The sequence below is a fragment of the Haematobia irritans genome, chromosome 3, assembly GCF_050003625.1.
Source record: "Haematobia irritans isolate KBUSLIRL chromosome 3, ASM5000362v1, whole genome shotgun sequence".
NCBI classification, from domain to species: domain Eukaryota; kingdom Metazoa; phylum Arthropoda; class Insecta; order Diptera; family Muscidae; genus Haematobia; species Haematobia irritans.
This window is the reverse complement of record NC_134399.1, coordinates 161,053,928-161,075,371: the sequence shown is the minus strand read 5'-3', so window position 1 is coordinate 161,075,371 and position 21,444 is coordinate 161,053,928. Positions and strand designations below refer to the sequence as shown.

Genomic DNA, 21,444 nt, shown 5'->3' with positions numbered 1-21,444 from the left:
TTTATTTCTATAGAAAATTTTGTCAAAAATTTATTTCTTTAGAAAATTTTGTAAAAATTTTATTTCTATACTAAGTTTTGTAAAAATTGTATTTCTATAGAAAATTTTGTCAAAATTTTATTTCTATAGAAAATTTTGTTAAAAATTTTATATCTATAGAAAATTTTGTCAAAGAAAATCTAGATAAAAATTTCTTTCTACAGAAAATTTTGTCAAAATTGTATATCTATAGAAAATTTAGTTAAAAATTTTATTTCTATAGAAAATTTAGTTAAAAATTTTATTTCTTTAGAAAATTTTTTAAAAATTTTGTTTCTATAGAATATTTTTTAAAAATTTTATTCCAAAAAAATGTTTTGAAAATTTTATTTCTATAGAAAATTTTGTCAAAAGTTTATTTCTTTAGAAAATTTTATTTCTATAGAAAATTTTGTAAAAATTTTATTTCTATACTAAATTTTGTAAAAATTGTATTTCTATAGAAAATTTTGTCAAAATTTTATTTCTATAGAAAATTTTGTTAAAAGTTTTATATCTATAGAAAATTTTGTCAAAGAAAATCTAGATAAAAAATTCTTTCTACAGAAAATTTTGTCAAAATTGTATATCTATAGAAAATTTTGTTAAAAATTTTATTTTTATAGAAAATTTAGTTAAAAATTTTATTTCTTTAGAAAATTTTGTAAAAATTTTATTTCTATAGAATATTTTTTAAAAATTTTATTCCAAAAAAAATGTTTTGAAAATTTTATTTCTATATAAAATTTTGTCAAAAGTTTATTTCTTTAGAAAATTTTATTTCTATAGAAAATTTTGTAAAAATTTTATTTCTATACTAAGTTTTGTAAAAATTGTATTTCTATAGAAAATTTTGTCAAAACTTTATTTCTATAGAAAATTTTGTTAAAAATTTTATATCTATAGAAAATTTTGTCAAAGAAAATCTAGATAAAAATTTCTTTCTACAGAAAATTTTGTCAAAATTGTATATCTATAGAAAATTTTGTTAAAAATTGTATTTCTATAGAAAATTTAGTTAAAAATTTTATTTCTTTAGAAAATTTTGTAAAAATTTTATTTCTACAGAAAATTTTGTCAAAATTTTATTTCTATAGAAAATTTTGTCAAAATTTTATTTCTTTAAAAAATTTTTCCAAAATTATACTTCTATAGAAAATTTTGTCAAAATATTATTTCTTTTAAAAATTTTGTCAAAATTTTATTTCTATAGAAAATTATGTCAAAATTTTTACGATGGTATGAAATTTTACATATTATAACAATTTAAAAATTCGTTAAGTTAATTTAATGAATTATGATTGCACCATGCTTTAATATTAGCATAAGAAATTGCAGTGGCTTAACAAAATAGTTATTATTCATTATATGGATTAACATACTAATTAAAAAATTTGCCATTTTGCCATGGATTACTTTTCGAAATCATTTAATAAATTTCAGAAGATAAATGCATATTGGGAAATTTATATTAAAAACTAAAAGCAATGACTAGAATTGTTGAGTTCAACTAAATGTAAAATATTACAATATAAATAAAACGAGATAAAACAAACAAAACCTAAACAAAAAATATCACAAATAAAGAAGTTGACATAGAGATACTCAAATTAATATTTTTAATTCTAATAAAAATAATGATAAAAAGTTACATACAAAAAATATAAAAATAAATGACGATATTTTGTAAACAATCCATATTTTTTTTTTTTTTTTTTGGAACAAAATCGACATTCATACTTTTGTACCACCTTTTAATATTATTTGCATTATAAAATGCTGTAGCTAAATAAAATGATTATTGTTCATTATATGCAATTAACAAGATTTGATGATATACTTAATGAACTAATATAAACATTTGCATTTCTTTCATAAAATACATACTTAATCCTTTAATAGATTTGATTTTAAAAAATCATAGAAAACTAAAAGGAATGACTAGAATTGTTGAGTTCAACTATGTGTAAAATATTGCAAACGAAATTTAATACATGCTCATCTAAAAAGAGGAAAAGCAAAAACATTGAATAAAAAAAAATCAATCAAATAAAACATATCACAAATAAAATAAATGGTTTAATATTTTTCATTATAATAAAATTTATCAGAAATGGTTACATTAATTTTTAAAAATAAATTAATGACAACATTTTGCAAATCCTCCAATTTTCTCAACAAAATCAACATTTATGCGCTTGTGCCACCTTTTAATATTATTTTCATGAACGAATACTGTGGCTTGACAACATTTGTTGATATACTTAATGAACTAGTTTAAAAATTTGTTTTTTTTTCAAGGAATATTTACATTCATAAGTATTTTATAGATTTGAGAAATTTTTATAAAAAACAATGACTGGAATTGTTGAGTTCAACTGAGTGTAAAATATTGCAATATATCCAAAAAAAGAACATGAAAAAAATAAAAAAAAAATACATAATATTATGGCAATAATATTATTTGCATGGACATATTCAAATTATATTTTTAATTATTATAAAACAAAACTAATAAAAATCGGAAAAGGTTTTATTAAAATGTAACAAAAATTAATGGCCACATTTTGTAAAAGTAACAAAATTGACATCCAAATATAAATGAAATATAATCGTTAAAAAAATTCACAAACAAAAATTATATTTAACAAATAAAATAAAAAAATAAATAAAAACACAAAATATAATTAAAAACTATTTATAAAACAAAATGAAAAAAGATTCTTTCAGGTACATAAAAATAGGGTAACGTTTTTTTCCAAAAATTATTTTCAAAAATTAAATATACACATATAAAGAATTTTTTTTTTTCAGAAATATTAATACCACTTGGTATCAATATATAATATCATATGTTATCAATATTTTAGTGGCTTCCTACACACAACAAATTGCACAGTAAATTCGTCCATACGCCTAATTTAGACTTTTTCCTCGTACCGTATTTAGCTGCTCAGCTTTCTTATTTAATATCTCAATTTGAAATTTGTATAAATTGTATATTTGGTAATGAGGCTATTGTTGTCGCCGTCCCCGATGCCGTTGTCCTCAGTTGTTGATGTGTCATCGTTTTGGCGTAGGCCGAATCCTATTGTTCCATTATAATGGTATCATCTGCCTTACAATTACCGCTATTAATGGCCTCCATGGCCTTCGATAGTAGAGTTGCATCTTTTAGACTGACCACTTGAAGAACTTGAGGTTGTTCACCGGGTGCTCCTTGTATCATCATTTGATGCATACCGGGTGAGATATTAATGGTTTCCAGTTGATCGCCATTTTCGACCTGTAACGAATGAGAGGAAAATGACAAAATGGTTTAATAAATATTCTATAAATATTTTTTTTATAAATTATTAGAAATATGGACAAAGTTAGAGAACCGCACATAGTTTACTTCGTCTCCTGCCGAAGAGAATTTATCTTCTGCCATCACCTAGCGAAATCGGGTTTGAAAGTGCTCCAACAGGTGGACCATCACAAAGTTTTCTAAGACAACACTCAAAAAAAGTGGACCTACCAGGCAAGAAATGGTAGTATTTTATTTTAGAAAATTTTGACTAAACTATTTAACAAACGCCGATATGATGCAAATATGTACATATTTGTTACGTTAGGTGACAGCCCGATATTTCAGGCTCATTTAGACTATTCAGTCCATTGTGACACCACAGTGGCGAACTTCTCTCTTATCACTGAGTGGTGCCCAATTCTGTATTCAGCTCAATGGCAATGGATTTACTTTTTATAGCCGAATCCAAACATTGTTGCGACAAACATGTTACATGTTCCCCGTCTAAAAATAACATTTTGCTCTTGAAACATGTTCGGGGTGATCATATTCCTTTTCGATACATTCAAGAAAATATATTGGACGTAACTCACATTCCTCTCTTGTTAAGGAAAATTTCGTATCTTCTAGAATTTGAGCGCCCTATGAATTTGAAGATATGGACATTTTTGAAAAATTTTACAAAATTTACGAAATTCTGAGGTGCTATTTAGTAAAATTTTATACGTCTATTTATGTTTAACATTTTTCTCTTTTTTAGTTAATTTAACTAATCTGAATCAAAAACGAGTAATAAAAGTCTAAAGTTGGTTGGGGCGGACTATATTATACCTTTGTACTCAACTTTGTACACACAAAAAAATTTATTAGATTCAATCACAAAATTCAAGATTTTTTCTATGTGTGTTGTAAAATCTTTCATGTTAGGTTAAAACAAGTATATACGGCCGTAAGTTCGGCCAGGGCGAATCTTATTTACCCTCCACCATGGATTGCGTAGAAACTTCTACGAACGACTGTCATCCACAATCGAATTACTTGGGTTGTGGTATCTTAAAACTTCTTAACATCGTTTTCTAAATTGTGAGTTAGTCTATACGTGGTATATATTAGACAAAAAAGTTATATATAGGTACGTCTACAAATAAATACGACTCGATATGGACTTTTGCACGGTACGTAGAGAGCCAGAATTGAAATATGGGGGTCGCTTATATGGGGCTATATACAATTATGAACTTGATATGGACCAATTTTTAGTGATTAGGGATCGATTTATCTGTGGGCTATATATAACTATAGACCGCTATGGACTTAGTTGGGCATGGTTGTTAACGGCCATATACTAGCACAATGTACCAAATTTCAACTGACTCGGATGAAATTTGCTCCTCCAGTGGCTCCAAAACCAAATAACTATTGATCGGGATCGGTTTATATGGGGCCTATATATGATTATGGACTGATATGGACCACTTTTGGCATGGTTGTTAAATATCATATACTACAACCTCGTACCAAATTTCAACCAGATTGGATGAATTTTGCTTCTCCAAAATGCACCAGAGGTCAAATCTGGGGATCGGTTTATATGGGGGCTATATATAATTATGGACCGATATGGACCAATTTTTGCATGGTTGTTAGAGACCATATACCAACACCATGAACCAAATTTCAGCCGGATCGGATGAAATTTGCTTCTCTTAGTGGCTCCGAAAGCCAAATCAGGGGATCGGTTTATATGGGGGCTATATATAATTATGGACCGATATGGACCAATTTTTGCATGGTTGTTAGAGACCATATACCAACACCATGAACCAAATTTCAGCCGGATCGGATGAAATTTGCTTCTCTTAGTGGCTCCGAAAGCCAAATCAGGGGATCGGTTTATATGGGGGCTATATATAATTATGGACCGATGTGGACCAATTTTTACATGGTTGTTAGAGACCATATACTAACACCATGTACCAAATTTCAGCCGGATCGGATGAAATTTGCTTCTCTTAGAGGGTCTGCAAGCCAAATTTGGGGGTCCCTTTATATGGGGGCTATACGTAAAAGTGGACCGATATGGCCCATTTGCAATACCATCCGACCTACATCAATAACAACTACTTGTACCAAGTTTCAAGTCGGACGGACATGCTCAGATCGACTCAGAGTTTCACCACGACCCAGAATATATGGAGTCTTAGAGGGGTATATTAACTTTGTCATTCCGTTTGTAACACATCGAAATATTGCTCTAAGACCCCATAAAGTATATATATATATATTCTGAGTCGTGGTGAAATTCTGAGTCGATTTAAGCATGTCCGTTCATCCGTCCGCCTGTTGAAATCACGCTAACTTTCGAACGAAACAAGCTATCGACTTGGAACTTGGCATAAGTAGTTGTTATTGATGTAGGTCGGATGGTATTGCAAATGGGCCAATTGGACCACTTTTATGTATTGCCCCCATATAAACCGACCCCCAGATTTGTCTTGCGGAGCCTCTTGGAGGAGCAAAATTCATCCGATCCGGTTGAAATTTGGTATCTGGTGTTAGTATATGATCTCTAACAACCATGCAAAAATTGGTCCATATCGGTCCATAATTATATATAGCCCCCATATAAATCGATCTCCAGATTTGATCTCCGGAGCCTCTTGGAGGAGCAAAATTCATCCGATTCGGTTGAAATTTTATACATTGCGCTAGTATATGGCCGCTAACAGCCATGCAAAAATTGGTCCATATCGGTCTATAGTTGGCCATCGGCTAATCACACAAAAATTGGTCCATATCGGCAAAAATAATTTACCAAAATATTATTTCTATAGAAAATGTTGTCCAAATTTTATTACTATAGAAAATTTTGTCAAAATTTTATTTATATAGAAAATTTTGTCAAAATTTTATTTCTATGGATAATTTTGTCAATATTTTTTTTTATAGAAAATTTTGTCAAAATTTTATTTCTATAGAAAATTGTATCAAAATTTTATTTCTATAGAAAATTTTGTCAAAATTTTATTTCTATCTAATTTTGTTAAAATTTTATTTCTATAGAAATTTTTGTCAAAATTTTATTTCAATCATTGTTGTTGTTTTTTTGATTCCAGCTTAAAACCATACATTGACTAAACTACAAGTTTAGCTTAACCAACAGAGGAAAAGAAAGTTTGTCAAATATAGACTGCAAGATGGTTGGATGGACTGCAAGATGGTTGGATGGACGCACGTTTCGGAATTACCACATTCCTCATCAGCATCCTCTACTTGCAGCAAAACTATCAACCAATTATCAGAATAAATTCAGGCAGTTCATTAAACCCAACAATAAACCACACTTGAACCCTCCGAAAAAAGGTTTTACATTGATAGCCGGCTTTTGCCGAAAAAAACAACAACAATGATTAAAGAACAAAAACCAACAATAACAAAACAAAACGAATGAAAAAAATTTTATTTCTATAAAAAAAGTCGTCAAAATTTTATTTCTATAGAAAATTTTGTCGAACTGAATTATATTGGCCTTTTTTTGTTTAATATATCCCCCCTTTGGACTAACTTTCAATTTAGAAGACGGTGTTAAAGAAGTTTTAAGATACCTTTCCATCGACAAGTGTTACCACAACCCAAGTAATTCGATTGTGGATGACAATCTTTAGTAGAAGTTTCTACGCAATCCATGGTTAAGGGTACATAAGATTCGGTCTGGCCGAACTTACAGCAATATATACTTGTTTATTTTTATTTTTATTGGAAAACCCATTTCCCAAATCACTTCTCACATCATTCCAAATCTATCTAATCACCTCCGATAATAGTTCAACAAAGCAAAATTTTCCACTAAACCACAAATGCTCAATGATAGCTCTATAATAGCTGTAAATAAAAAGAAACTGAATGAAAAAGAAATCAATAAAAACAATAAAAAAAAACTCAAGAATAAAAAACTTACATGAAACAACCAAGGTAAATTAAAAAGAAAACAAAAATAATTTTTTTTATAACATCAAAAAAATTTTATTTCTCTAGAATATTTCACTTCAATGAAGTTTCATAAAAAAATTAAACTAATATACAAAAGAAGAAAAGAAATCATATATAGGTGTATATGTGTGTAAATATATACATCTAACTAATACATACAATAATTCAAAGTCTATTAAAAAAACAAACAAAAAATATATATATAGTATATTAGAAAAAAAATCTGTTTATGATTTACCATAATTCAAAGAAAATAGGGATAGTTTTTGGGAGCGAAAAAAATAATAAATTCATAATTAAAATAAATCAAATATTGAGATAATTGTATATTTATACACATGTATTTTCCATCAAACAATAGAAAGAATAAACATATGTAATTGGAGTTTATATGTATTAAATATATTTTTTTAATCTAATCAATCACAACACAACAAAAATATAATTTGTAAACTAAATAGATTCAATATTTACAACAACAAAAAATCCAATTAGATATATGGAAATATTGACCATGGTGATGATGATATCAACAAGGTCACAATATTTTATAATTGAAGATTGTTGACAACAATCAATAGTGAATTGAAATCAAACAAAATCAAAAATTTTGCGTATAAATTAATTTAACATAAACTCTTTTCAGTTTTAAGGACTATAAATCTAAGTGCATTTATTTAAATTTGGTAAAGTAAGGTGGGAAGGTTGGGCATTTTGGTTTTAAAAATAAAAATTCCAAATACTTTTAAAATTACTAAAATTGCACATATGTTTTGTTTTTGTATAGTATAACCAAAAAAAAATATAATTCAACTAAAATAAAAAATAATTGCGATTTCTTTCAAAAGCTTTGGATTGATAACACACTTAATAAACTTAATAATGAGAAAAATCTTTGATTTTATCTCCCTTAATTTGACTTTCAAGTTTGCCATTGCACATTAATTCGTTTCAAATAAAAGCACTAAATATTTTAAATATTTAAAACAAAAACTTACAAATATTTAAATCTTTAAAGAACTACTTAAAAAAAATATTTTTATAACAAAAAAATGTAAAAAAAATTAACAAAATTATTTAATTTAAACATTGCAATTCAGTTTCGATTTCTTTTTGGTTTATTCTAAATTTCTTCTCAATTCTAAGTTTTCAGGTTTATGATCATTTAGGAACATCTTTTTTTTTTCAATTCATTATATGAATAGGTTTTTGTAAAAATTTGTATATAAATGTAAATGTTTATGATAGTTAAATGGTACAGTATGGTATTTTTATGTGTATTCTTTAAAAATACACAACTTTGGCATGAATAGCAATAATTCAAATAAAAAAGAATAAAAATAAAAATTATAAATGTATGTCATAAAAATAATAAGTTTTTCAAATTTATTTTGGCTTTGTTTCTAACGAAATTAATTTTTTTATAGATTTCAATAAATATGACAGATTATACCATGAATTTCTAAAATGGCAAGTAGCATAAACAATTTGGCAAAATTAAAGTATTCTAATTTTGTATTGCCTTTGGTATAATAGGAAGTAACAGCAAAAGAACCAAGGATAGAAATATTGAAAAAAAAACTAAGACCATGTTTCCTTTTTAATTCAAAATCCATTTAAAGCAAAAGACCCAATTGGAAAGTGGTAAAAATTATATAATTGGTTTTTGGTTCTCATTTCTAAAAATGTAGATTTAAAGTCAAGTATTTAGTATAGTCCGAAAAAAACTCTTACCTAAAACACATTTTTATTAAAAACAATACAAATAAAATCAGAAGACTTTACATCCAAAGAAAAAATACTTGCCTCTGGAACGAACTTGTAGACTAGAGAGCTTAACAAAAGAGTCGACTTCTGGCTGACTGAGAAGAGTAAAAAACAGTACTAGAGAATGAAATGGATTCATATACTATGGAACCTATTAAAGGCTGTAAGTTCTAAAAGAATGAGAAAAACTGAAGGAAGAGTTTTCTTTTCTGAGGAACGAAATTTAAACAAGAGAAGTTTTCATTCAATGTTCTTTAAAATAAAATAAAAAAGAATAAAATGAAAACATCGCATACCTTACATAAATTCGTATATATTTTCTCTTGGAGAAAGAAAAAAGGAATTTCCTTTATGTAAAAGTTCGTTCAGAGGGAAAATATTTGTTCTTTGTGTCTATTCAGGCAAAACACCAAGGACGAAGTACCCACTTTAAAATCTTCTTCTTTGAAAAATAATGCCGCACTAATTTTTGGCTTTAAATTCTTCTAACACCCAATACAAAGGAGATATGCCGCAGACAGAAGAGAATTGGTTACAGGAGGTATACGTACAAAAAATCTAAAGCCAATTTGCTGTGGTATGGTTATGAAAGTAAAGGGACGAATTCTAGACAAGAAGGGAATAGAACGCTTCCACAATAGATTTTCTTTTTTTTGCAAAAATATGAAATAACGATTATATTGCGCAAAAATAAATACGAATGGTATTTATGCTTCTGCACCCCATATAGATGGGAAATCTCAATAATTAGACAAGTTGATGGTGAGGTTGAAAAAGTAAATTAAATCGGATTTTCCATTTGGCTGAGTGTGGTTTTACATGGGGGAAAATCTTAAGATATTTTATGCAGCATTTACTTATTTAAAATGTAGAGGGGGTAAAATACTTTTGAAATCTAAAATCGTATTCTTACCACGGTTGCCATTCGAGCCAAAAATAATCTACCAAAATTTGGAGAGAATTTAATCAAAAAAAAATTGTCAACATTTTATTTCTATATAATATTTTGTCAACACTTTATTTCCATAAATAATTTTGTCAAAATATTATTTCGATAGAAAATTTTCTCAAAATTTTATTTCGATAGAAAATTTTCTCAAAATTTTATTTATAAAGAAACATTTCTCAAAATTTTATTTCTATAGAAAATTTTCTCAAAATTTTATTTCTATAGAAAATTTTGTCAAAACTATTATTTCTATAGAAAATTTTGTCAAAATTTTATTTCTATAGAAAATGTTGTCAAAATTTTATTTCTATAGAAAATTTTATTAAAATTTTATTTCCATAAAAAAATTTTGTCAAAATATTATTTCTATAGAAAATTTTGTCAAAATTTAATTACTATAGCAAATTTTGTCAAAATTTTATTTCAATAGAATATTTTGTCAAAAATTTTATTTATATAGAAAATTTTGTCAAAATTTTATTTCTATAGAAAATTTTGTCAACATTTTATTTCTATAGAAACTTTTGTTAAAATTTTATTTCTATAGAAAATTGTATTTGTTATGAAAATTTTCTCAAAATAATATTTCTATAGAAAATTTGGTCAAAAGTGTATTTCTATGGAAAATTTTGTCAAAATTCTATTTTATAGAAAATTTTGTGAAAATTTTATTTCTATAGAAAATTTTGTCAAAAATTTTATTTCTATAGAAAATTTTGTCCAAATTTTATTACTATAGCAAATTTTGTAAAAAATTTATTTCTATAGAAATTTTTCTCAAAATGTTATTTCTATAGACAATTTTGTCAAAAATGTATTTCTATAGATTATTTATAGAAAATTTTGTCAAAATTTTATTTCTATGGAAAAATTTGTCAAAATTTTATTTCTATGGAAAATTTTGTCAAAATTTTATTTCTATAGAAAATGTTGTCAAAATTTTATTGCTATAGAAAATCTAGATAAAAATTTATTTCCATAAAAAATTTTCTCAAAATTTTATTTCTAAAGAAACATTTCTCAAAATTTTATTTCTATAGAAAATTTTGTCAAAATTTTATTTCTTAAGAAAATTTTGTCCAAATTTTATTACTATAGCAAATTTTGTCAAAATTTTATTACTATAGAAATTTTTATTTCTATAGAAAATTTTGTCAAAATTTTATTTCTATAGAAAATTTTGTCCAAATTTTATTACTATAGCAAATTTTGTCAAAATTTTATTTCTATAGAAAATTTTGTCAAAATTTTATTTCTATAGAAAATTTTGTCAAAATTTTGTTTCTATAGAATATTTTCTCAAAGTTTTATTTCTATAGAAAATTTTGTCAAAATTTTATTTCTATAGAAAATTTTGTCAAAATTTTATTTCTATAGAAAATTTTGTCAAAATTTTATTTCTATGGAAATTTTTGTCTAAATATTATTTCCATAGAAAATTTTGTGAAAATTTTATTTCTATAGAAAAATTTGTCAAAAATTGTCAACAGTTTACTTCTATCGAAAATTTTGTCAAATTTTATTTCTATGGAAAATTCTGTCAAAATTTTATTTCTAAAGAAACATTTCTCAAAATTTTATTTCTATAGAAAATTGTGTCAACATTTTATTTCTATAGAAAATGTTGTCAAAATTTTATTGCTATAGAAAATCTAGATAAAAATTTATTTCTATAGAAAATTTTCTCAAAATTTTATTACTAAAGAATATTTTCTCAAAATTTTATTTCTATAGAAAATTTTGTCAACATTTTATTTCTATAGAATATTTTGTCAAAATTTTATTTAAATAGAAAATTTTGTTTAAATTTTATTTCTATAGAAAATTTTATTTCTATAGAAAATTTTGTCCAAATTTTATTGCTTTAGAAAATTTTGTCAAAATTTTATTTCTTTAGAAAATTTTCTCAAAATTTTATTTATTTAGAAAATTTTCTCAAAATTTTATTTCTAATGAAAATTTTGTCAAAATTTTATTTTTATAGGAAATTTTGTCAAAATTGTATTTCTATAGAAAATTTTGTCATAATTCTATTTATATAGAAAATTTTGTTAAAATTTTATTTCTATAGAAAAATTTGTCAAAATTTTATTTCTATGGAAAATTTTGTCAAAATTTTAATTCCATAGAAAATTTTGTCTAAATTTTATTTCCATAGAAAATTTTGTGAACATTTTATTTTTATAGGAAATAAAACTGTGAACCGTGAACCTCACCATGGCAAGAATTAAAATCCTAAGCGCATTTAAAGTCGTGAGGGTAGCTAAAATCATGAAATTTTAACGATCCTTATTGCTTTGAATATTTCATGCATTACACTTATTTATGCAAAATCGTTGAAATCGGGCAAACTTTTTTCAGCGTTATTAATTTAAATTTTCTTAATTTTCCCCCCAAAATACCTCTAATGATGATTACCTAGATAATTCGAATTTCCAGTTTGGATTCACAATTCCTTATGACTACTTTCTCACATACCCAATAAACTGAACCCCCACTTCGTAATTTTCAAAATATCTAACATACTATGTCCTTGAAATACTTTTAAATGAATAAGTTTTCATTTCCAACGAAAGTAAAACCCAATAAAGTCTTATTAAATTTTAATGGGAAAATTTTGCCAATTAGATTAGCATAAATATTTCATTATTAAAAATTACTATACTCTAAATGGACTACACGAAAAAAATATTTTATTCCGAAAATAATGTTTAGTCTAAGTTCTCTAAAGGCAAAATTTGTCAATATCCTTTGCGTGTAGTTTATGAACGGAAAGGATTCTTATGATTATATTTGTTATTATCCTTTTTGCTGTTACATTTACTTCCTATACACCAGCATAGACAATTTCAAATTACCAATTAGTTAAAAATCAAACTTTAAGATTCGATAATAGCTTTGAATTTTTCATAATTACGAAAAACTTTTTAATTAGGGAGGGGGGCAATAGAGAATGAGAGAAAGAGAGAATTTTTTCAATATTCCCTAAAGCCCACATTTAATTTTTGGCAAAAATCTTTGGTGACTAGATGACGATAATGATAATGATTATGTTAATGACACAAATGTAACTATGTTTGATGATGGCAAAGTATGGCTATCATATACAAAACTTAAATTGATTTTTGGTATATAATCTAATTATAAAAATGTTGACGATTATATTAATGATAACAAAAAATTAAGTTAGTCTACTTAAAACACTTGCTAATCAAGTCGAAACTTTGATAAGACGCTATATACATGAATTTCCAACATGGAAATACAAACGAATTTGTTAAGTAGTAAAAGATAAGAGGATATTTCTAAAAGATATACATATTACTTTAATGCTATAAAGAGGGCAAGTAGTTATCCGAAATTCTAAGGATTTGAGGAGGAGATATGCAAAATGAATTTTCGTTCTTTTTTTATTTTTTTGTTTTAATTTGGAAATATTTTCACATTATTAACATCATTAGATCAGCAATAATAATACGTCATAATTTACGTATGTCAATTATTAATACCAGTAAGGAGAATCAAAGATCACACATTGAGGTGGTCATCCGATTTGTAAAGGGAACATATTTACACTCAAAAAAAGTGAACCCTGTTTTGAGAAAATTTTCTTCACTTTAATAAAACAAGTCTCTATAGTTCTTTCGGCAAATTCGATTTTGAGCAGTATGTTTGAAATGTTCTTCTATTTTTTCCGTTTTTCGACTACACACAGAAAAAAAGATCACCAAAATATTTCCAATTAAAAAGTTGATTGAAGTCGAAAATTTTTTCAATTAATAAATTAATTGATACAATTAACTTTTTAATCAAACTCGGAAGACTAAGTCACTTAAAAAAGGTGGTCGACATTTTTTTTTAATTTTTAACTAAAAATTTATATCAAACTATCCACTTTTAATCAAATTAAAACACTAACCGCCATTTTCATGAAGCTCCGTTAGTGCTACGTTAGCTAACGAACTTTTATACCGTGATATCTACATATCTGTCATCTTGCATATGTCAGCTAGAAACTTAACTGCTGAAATTTTTTCAGTTGAAAGTTAACCGGAGAAAAGATATTTTCATTTTTCTTTCTGTTAACTGGCAGTTAAAGCCTAACGGAGCACAAGAAAATGGCTGTAAGACAGTTAAGAAAGTAATTGAAAATAGTTACGTTTTTAATGGAAAAAATTAATTGAATTTTGCATTCAACATCAATTAAATTTTTAATTGAATCAATAAAAGAATTAATTGAAAATTGCTAATAAAATCAATTAATTTTTTAATCAAGCATTTTTTTTAATTCCAATTAAAACTGTGATTGATACTATAATTTTCGTGATTGAAGACATTTCAATTAGAGAATTAATTGGATCAATTAATTTCGTGATTGAATCCGAACAAAATTTTTTTGTGTGCAGCTCTTGAACTATTGAAAATTTTACAAAACAATTAAGGGAAAAATATAAACTCAAAAAAAAGTAAACCCTACACACAAAAAATTTTCTAGTTGATTCAATCACAAAATTAATTGATCCAATTAATTTTTTAATTGAAATGTCTTCAATCACGAAAATGATAGTATCAATCACAGTTTTAATTGAGCATCCAAAAAATACTTGATTAAAAAATTAATTGATTTCATTAGCAAATTTCAATTAATTTTTTAATTAATTCAATTAAATTTTTAATTGACGTTTATTGCAAAATTAAATTAATTTTTCAATTAAAAACGAAACTATTTTTAATCGCTATACTATATTTCAATAACTATTTTTAATTTTGATTCCATTCCATTTTTTAGTTAAAAACTCTCAATCATTAACTTAATTGACTTACGGCCATTTTCATGTAGCTCCGTTAGGCTTTAACTGGCAGTTAACAGAAAGTAAATTGCAAACATCTTCTCTTCGGTTAACTTTAACTGAAATTTTTTCGTCAGTTAAGTTCCTAACTGGCCTATGGAATATAAAGGCAGGATGACAGCTTCGTCTATAATACGGGTTAAAAGTTGGTTAATTAACGGAACACTAACGGAGCCTTATGGAAATGGGGGTTAATGTTTCTAGTTTGATTAAAAGGTTAATTTTTTTAATTGAAAAAGTTTTCAACTTCAATCAACTTTTTAATTGGGAATATTTTGGTGATATTTTTTTCTGTGTATATAGCACTAAAACCAACTTAATTCTATTTCCGTTCATGACATTATTACGTTTAGGGAAATTTTTCTTGACTTTAATAATCGGTGAAAATAGTAGTCAATTTTTCACAGCATTTTTCGAGTTATGGACATGCGAAAAATAGAAGAAAATTGCAAGAATGTGCTCAAAATCCCATTTGGGGAAATAACTAAAGAGGCTCTTAAAAAACGAACAGCAACCAATCTAGCAAACTCCAGAAATTACTTTCCTTCTCTCATCGACTACTACTCTGGCTAGGATAAGTGATTTTTTGGGTCACTGCGTAGTCTTTTGCGTACGTTAGGTAAGTATAGTGGCAGCCCGATACTTCAGCCTCACTTAGACTATTCAATCCATTGTGATACCACAGTGGTGGCCAAATGAACTAAAACAAGTATACAAAGTAGTAAATTCGGCCGGGCCGAATCTTAAATATCCACCACCATAAATCTAATATATTAGTTTACTTTGAAAACTCTTCGTCGTAAGGGGTACTTGATAATATATAGAATTGTATGGGGTTTGATGACAAATCTTCTTCCAAGCAAGTCAGCTCCCGAAGACAAACTTTAAAGATTTTACCTATGAAGACCAAATCAGATTCTGGATTCTGGCACACCTTTTTATGGTCCTCAAATATCTCTTGATTTCCAATTTCAGGCAAATCGGATGGTAAATATAGTTTGTAGAAGACCTAGAAGCAAAATCGGGAGATCCCGATACGGACCATTTTCGGTCTATATGGGGGCTATACCAAAACATGAACCGATAGGAACCATTTTCGGCATACCTTTTTATGGTCCTCAAATACCTCTATATTTTCAATTTCAGGCAAATTGGATAAAAACTACGGTTTTTATAGGCCCAAGACTCCAAATCGGGAGGTTGGTTTATATGGGGGCTATATCAAAACGTGGACCGATACGGACCATTTTCGACTCACCACTTTATGGTCGCAAAATACCTCTAGATTTTCAATTTCATACAAATCGGATAGAAAATACTGTTTCTAGACGCCCAAGAAGTAAAATCGGGAGATCGGTCTATATGGGGGCTATACCAAAACATGGACCGATACGGACCATTTTCGACACACCTCTTTATGGTTCCAAAGTACCTCTATATTTCCAATTTCAGGCAAATCGGATGGTAAATATAGTTTCTAGACGCCCAAGAAGCAAAATCGGGAGATCGGTCTATATGGGGGCTATACCAAAACATGGACCGATACGAACCATTTTCGACACACCTTTATGGTTCCAAAGTACCTCTATATTTCCAATTTCAGGCAAATCGGATGGTAAATATAGTTTCTAGACGCCCAAGAAGCAAAATCGGGAGATCGGTATATATGGGGGCTATACCAAAACATGGGCCGATACGGACCATTTTCGACACACCTCTTTATGGTTCCAAAATACCTCTAGATTTCCAATTCCAGGCAAATCTGATAAAAAACTACGGTTTTTATAGGCCCAAGACCCCAAATAGGGAGTTCGGTTTATATGGGGACTATATCAAAACTTGGACCGATATAGCCCATCTTCGAACTTGACCTGCCTGCAAACAAAAAACGAATCTGTGCCAAATTTCGGGACGATAGCGCCATTATTGAAGGCTGTAGCGTGATTACAACAGACAGACAGACAGACAGACAGACAGACAGACAGACGGACAGACGGACATGCTTATATCGTCTTAGAAATTCTCCCTGATCAAGAATATATATACTTTATATAGTCGGAAATCGATATTTCGATGTGTTACAAACGGAATGACAAACTAATTATACCCCCGTCACCATTTTATGGTGGTGGGTATAAAAATGGCGAAAAATTATACACAAATGAAGCATAAAAATTTACTAAATTCGTGCAGAAGACATATAGCTCAGAATTTCTTAAAATTTGTAAATTTTACCAATAATTCGCCCATCATGAATTTCGTATGGTACTAAAGATATTTTTGCAATTTTTAATTCTTTTCCTTCAAACTTCGACATTTTCTTTAAAAAGAGAAAAAAATAATTATGTGTAATAAATTTTCTTGAATTTGTCGAAAAACATTTACTGATTTTTGTAAAATTGGCGTGACTTCTGCCGTTGTAATGTATAGTGTAGTTCAATCTTCCTAAAATTAACCAAAATTTTCCTTCCTAGTGGATTCACTTATAAAAAAAAGTCAGCTGAAAACAGCAGTCGATGTCTGCTGTTATATTTTTGTATTTCAGGATCTAATGAACAACAAATTATAAAATTTTTACGTTATAAATTTTGCCCCGAAGCATATTTAAGAACAAAAGGTAGTTTTGGGTATATTTTTGCACTGTAATATACGTACAAACTCCTAAATGCGAACATTTTGTTTACTATTATGCCTCAATTTGATAAATATATTCAGGTTTTTGAGTAAATATTATAGAGTGAGTGCAGCAAATGTGATAAAGGCTGGTAATGTGGTATAGTAGCTTTTTTCTCTATCTAAAAACATACGAATAACTAAATCAAGCTGAATAGATTGTGGCTGTCAGAGGGAAATCAAAGATCAGTTTGATGTTTGCAACTCTTTCTCTGTGCCAGTTGAAAAAAATCACATTTACCTGTGCTTGAATGTTTTTGTTTTTTTTTTTTTTGTGGTCCTTAATCATTTCGTTTTGTGTGAAGGTATATTTTCAATTTATTACCTCCACCATAGGATGGGGGTATATTAACTTTGTCATTCCGTTTGTAACACATCGAAATATTGCCCTAAGACCCCATAAAGTATATATATTCTGGGTTGTGGTGAAATTCTGAGTCGATCTGAGCATGTCCGTCCTTCCGTCCGTCTGTTGAAATCACGCTAACTTCCGAACGAAACAAGCTATCGACTTGAAACTTGGCACAAGTAGTTGTTATTATTCATCCGATCCGGCTGAAATTTGGTACATGGTGTCAGCATATGATCTCTAACAATCATGCAAAAATTGGTCCACATCGGTCCATAATTATATATAGCCCCCATATAAACCGATCCCCCGATTTGGCTTGCGGAGCCTCTAAGAGAAGCAAATTTCATCCGATCCGGCTGAAATATAGCCCCCATATAAACCGATCCCCAGATTTGACCTCCGAAGCCCCTTGGAAGAGCAAAATTCATCCGATTCGCTTGAAATTCGGTACGTGATGTTAGTATATGGTATCCAACAACCATGAATTTTGCTTCCCCTTTTGGGGAAGGGTACATAAGATTCAGCCTGGCCGAACTTACAGCCGTATATACTTGTTAATTTTTGGATGTAAATAACTGACGAGTACTAAATAAGCATAAAATGTATGCAATTGCGATACATATATTGCATTTATTTTTTTTTTAATCTACATTATGGTGTACCACATTACCTGCAAATTTTATGAATTCGTGCTAAATGTGTTTTTTAATAAATTCGCAAATATATCCGAAATTATGGGTTTCTTATTTTTCGCTCATAGTGGCGTGGATGACTAACACTAGTAAAATGAATGTGGTAACACCTTATCCTCGTCGGAGAAAAACAAAAAATTTTGCTATCGAAAAACAAATGGGTATACCACATTTGCTGCACTCACCCTAGATATTCATAAAAAATTGTGTCACGATAGCCCCTAAGTTGACAGCCAAACTAAAACATGTTTTAGTATAATCGAGCTTAAAAAATATCAGACAATGTTTGCTGTTTCAGCAAACAGTGACAATATTGCCTTTTTCAGCAGACTTTTTGCTGTTTTAGCAGACTTTTCTGCTGTTTCCTCTAACAAATTTCTTTGGGTGTATCCTTCGTTCCTCTGTACTTTTACTTTAGAAAATCGTAACTAAACATTATCAAAAATGCCTATTTCATTTCACAAAAATAGAAAATATTTTTCAACAAATTTAAAAAAATAAATTTTAATTTAATTTGTTAAATAAAATTTTTTTTTTAATTTGTTAAATAAAATTTCGTAGATTGAAAATGGGAGTTCAAAATTGCAAAAATGTCTTTAGTGTCATACGAAGTTTAAAATGAGCGCATTTAAATTTTTTAAAAATTCAGAAAATATTTTGTGGGAAATACATATTAAGTAGTAAATCTGTATGCTTCATTTAAGTATAATTTGTACCCTCTAATTAAATTAATTATTTAATTAAATTAGTTTTAGTGCCCTTTTTTACTAGAATTTTCGTTTACCGATAATGATGTCTCACAGATGTTTATTTCCAAAAAATAAAAACGCTTTGTTTTGGATGTTTACCAGGCATAAAGACTCTGGGAAAAAATTTCCAATATTCTATCGAAATTTTCTGTCTTAAAAATTCTTTGCGATATCTCCTATTTGTTTTTTTTTTTTATCAATTGCAATTAATTATCTATTGACTCAATTTTAATAGTTTTCGAAACATCAACACTGAGAAGACGATTGCCCAGGCGAATACTACCAACACGACAAACACCTACAACATTTCCATCATTTGCATTTCCATCATTGTCAACACCATCTCCAACACCACCATCACCTACATCAGATGGCCTTTCGACAATTTGGATATTTAAGAGGCCTTCGGCATTTGTTGCAGAGGTGTTGATGATGCCACCACCACCACCAGAACCATCATCGCTATTGTTGCTTGTGCTATGCATCAAAGATGAGTTTTCCGTTTCAATTGCCGTATTGCCACATAACTCCTCATCTTCAATTTTAATCACTTTAGGTAAATTATTATGTTTACGACGTTTATGGCCGGATTTCATATGACTCTGGTTATTGTTGTTGCTGTTATTATTATTATTACTATCGCTACTACTATGATGATGATGATGATGATGTTGGCCAAAAGCACTATGGTGACTGCGACTTCGATGTTTTGTACCAGCTGCAAATAGATGATGATGGGAATTGTTGGGAACTCCTGTTGTTGCAACAACTATTGGTAGGGCTGTAGCAATTTTGATATTGCTAACATTATTATTGTTGTTATTATTTGTAGTTGTTGCATCATTATTATTGTTGTTGTTGCTATTATTAAGAATATTTGCTGTTAAATTTAAATGGCCTGGATTTGTGGCAATAAAAACTTTTGCCGTTGCATTTTGTAAAACATTTGTTAAACTTTGTTGATTTATGAAAGAGGCCTGATGGTGTTGCAAATGCTGGGGATGTTGTTGGGGCACTTGATGTTGACTAGAAGAAGGGTTTTGTGTTGCTACTAAACTAGAGGCATTTATTATTTGGCAACGTATATTGTTATTATTATTTGTACTAATATTACTATTATTGTTGTTATTATTATTATTACCACTACTACTACTACTATTATCACTGTTATTATCGCTACTATTATTATTATTATTGGTGGTGGTGGTATTGTTGCTGATATTATTGGCATTAAGATTTAAACTTTGCACCAAAGCATGAGCTTGACTCAATCCCGAATTTACTAATAAACGTTGTGCTGCCGCTGTGGCCATTGGTGTTGCCGCCATTATTGAATAACATTGATATTGCTGATGTGGTCCTGGACCCGTTGTTGCAATGATCGTAGCATTATTATTATTATTATTATTATTTGAAACATTGCCATTACTACTACTATGGCTGGCGGTGTTATTATTACCACCATTATCCCCTCCATTTGAGTCATTTCTATTATTATCACTATTGCTATTATTACTATTATTTTGATTAGAAGCATCTACCTGCATTGGTGTTATACACACTGTGCCATCACTATTTGTATGAATCTGTTGAATGTTTGCCATCATCGATTGATACATGGATGCTGAAACGGGAACGGTGATCATGTTGCTAACTGACACGGGATAACCTGGAAAAGAAATAAAAAAACGAATAAGTTTACATTCATGTGTTACCAAAGAAATCGATAAACTATATTGGAATATATTAACAAAATTATATTAGGATTTAGTTTTGTCAATATCATAGGTTAGGTTAGGTGGCAGCCCGATGTATCAGGCTCACTTAGACTATTCAGTCCATTGTGATACCACATTGGTGAACTTCTCTCTTATCACTGAGTGCTGCCCGATTCCATGTTAAGCTCAATGACAAGGGACCTCCTTTTTATAGCCGAGTCCGAACGGCGTTTCACATTGCAGTGAAACCACTTAGAGAAGCTTTGAAACCCTCAGAAATGTCACCAGCATTACTGAGGTCGAAGCAGGAATCGAAGCCACGACCTTGTGTATGCAAGGCGGGCATGCTAACTATTGCACCACGGTGGCTCCCAATATCATAGCAAGAATTAAA

General features: G+C 28.4%; 1 protein-coding gene across 7 annotated transcripts in view; it reads right to left on the bottom strand.

Moving 5' to 3' along the window:
* Positions 1 to 2,633: 2,633 nt before the first annotated feature.
* ewg (DNA-binding protein Ewg) overlaps positions 2,634 to 21,444 on the bottom strand; it is a 59,943-nt gene continuing 41,132 nt past the window's right edge. For 4 of the 7 annotated variants that reach the window (XM_075298942.1, XM_075298946.1, XM_075298943.1 and 1 more), the window contains one exon: positions 19,169 to 21,001. In XM_075298942.1, coding sequence (XP_075155057.1) covers positions 19,539 to 21,001 — 1,463 coding nt within the window. In that variant the 3' untranslated portion in view covers positions 19,169 to 19,538. Of the gene's footprint in view, positions 3,305 to 19,168; positions 21,002 to 21,444 lie in introns of those variants that run through there. The other 3 variants (XM_075298947.1, XM_075298948.1, XM_075298945.1) reach the window with 2 other exon arrangements.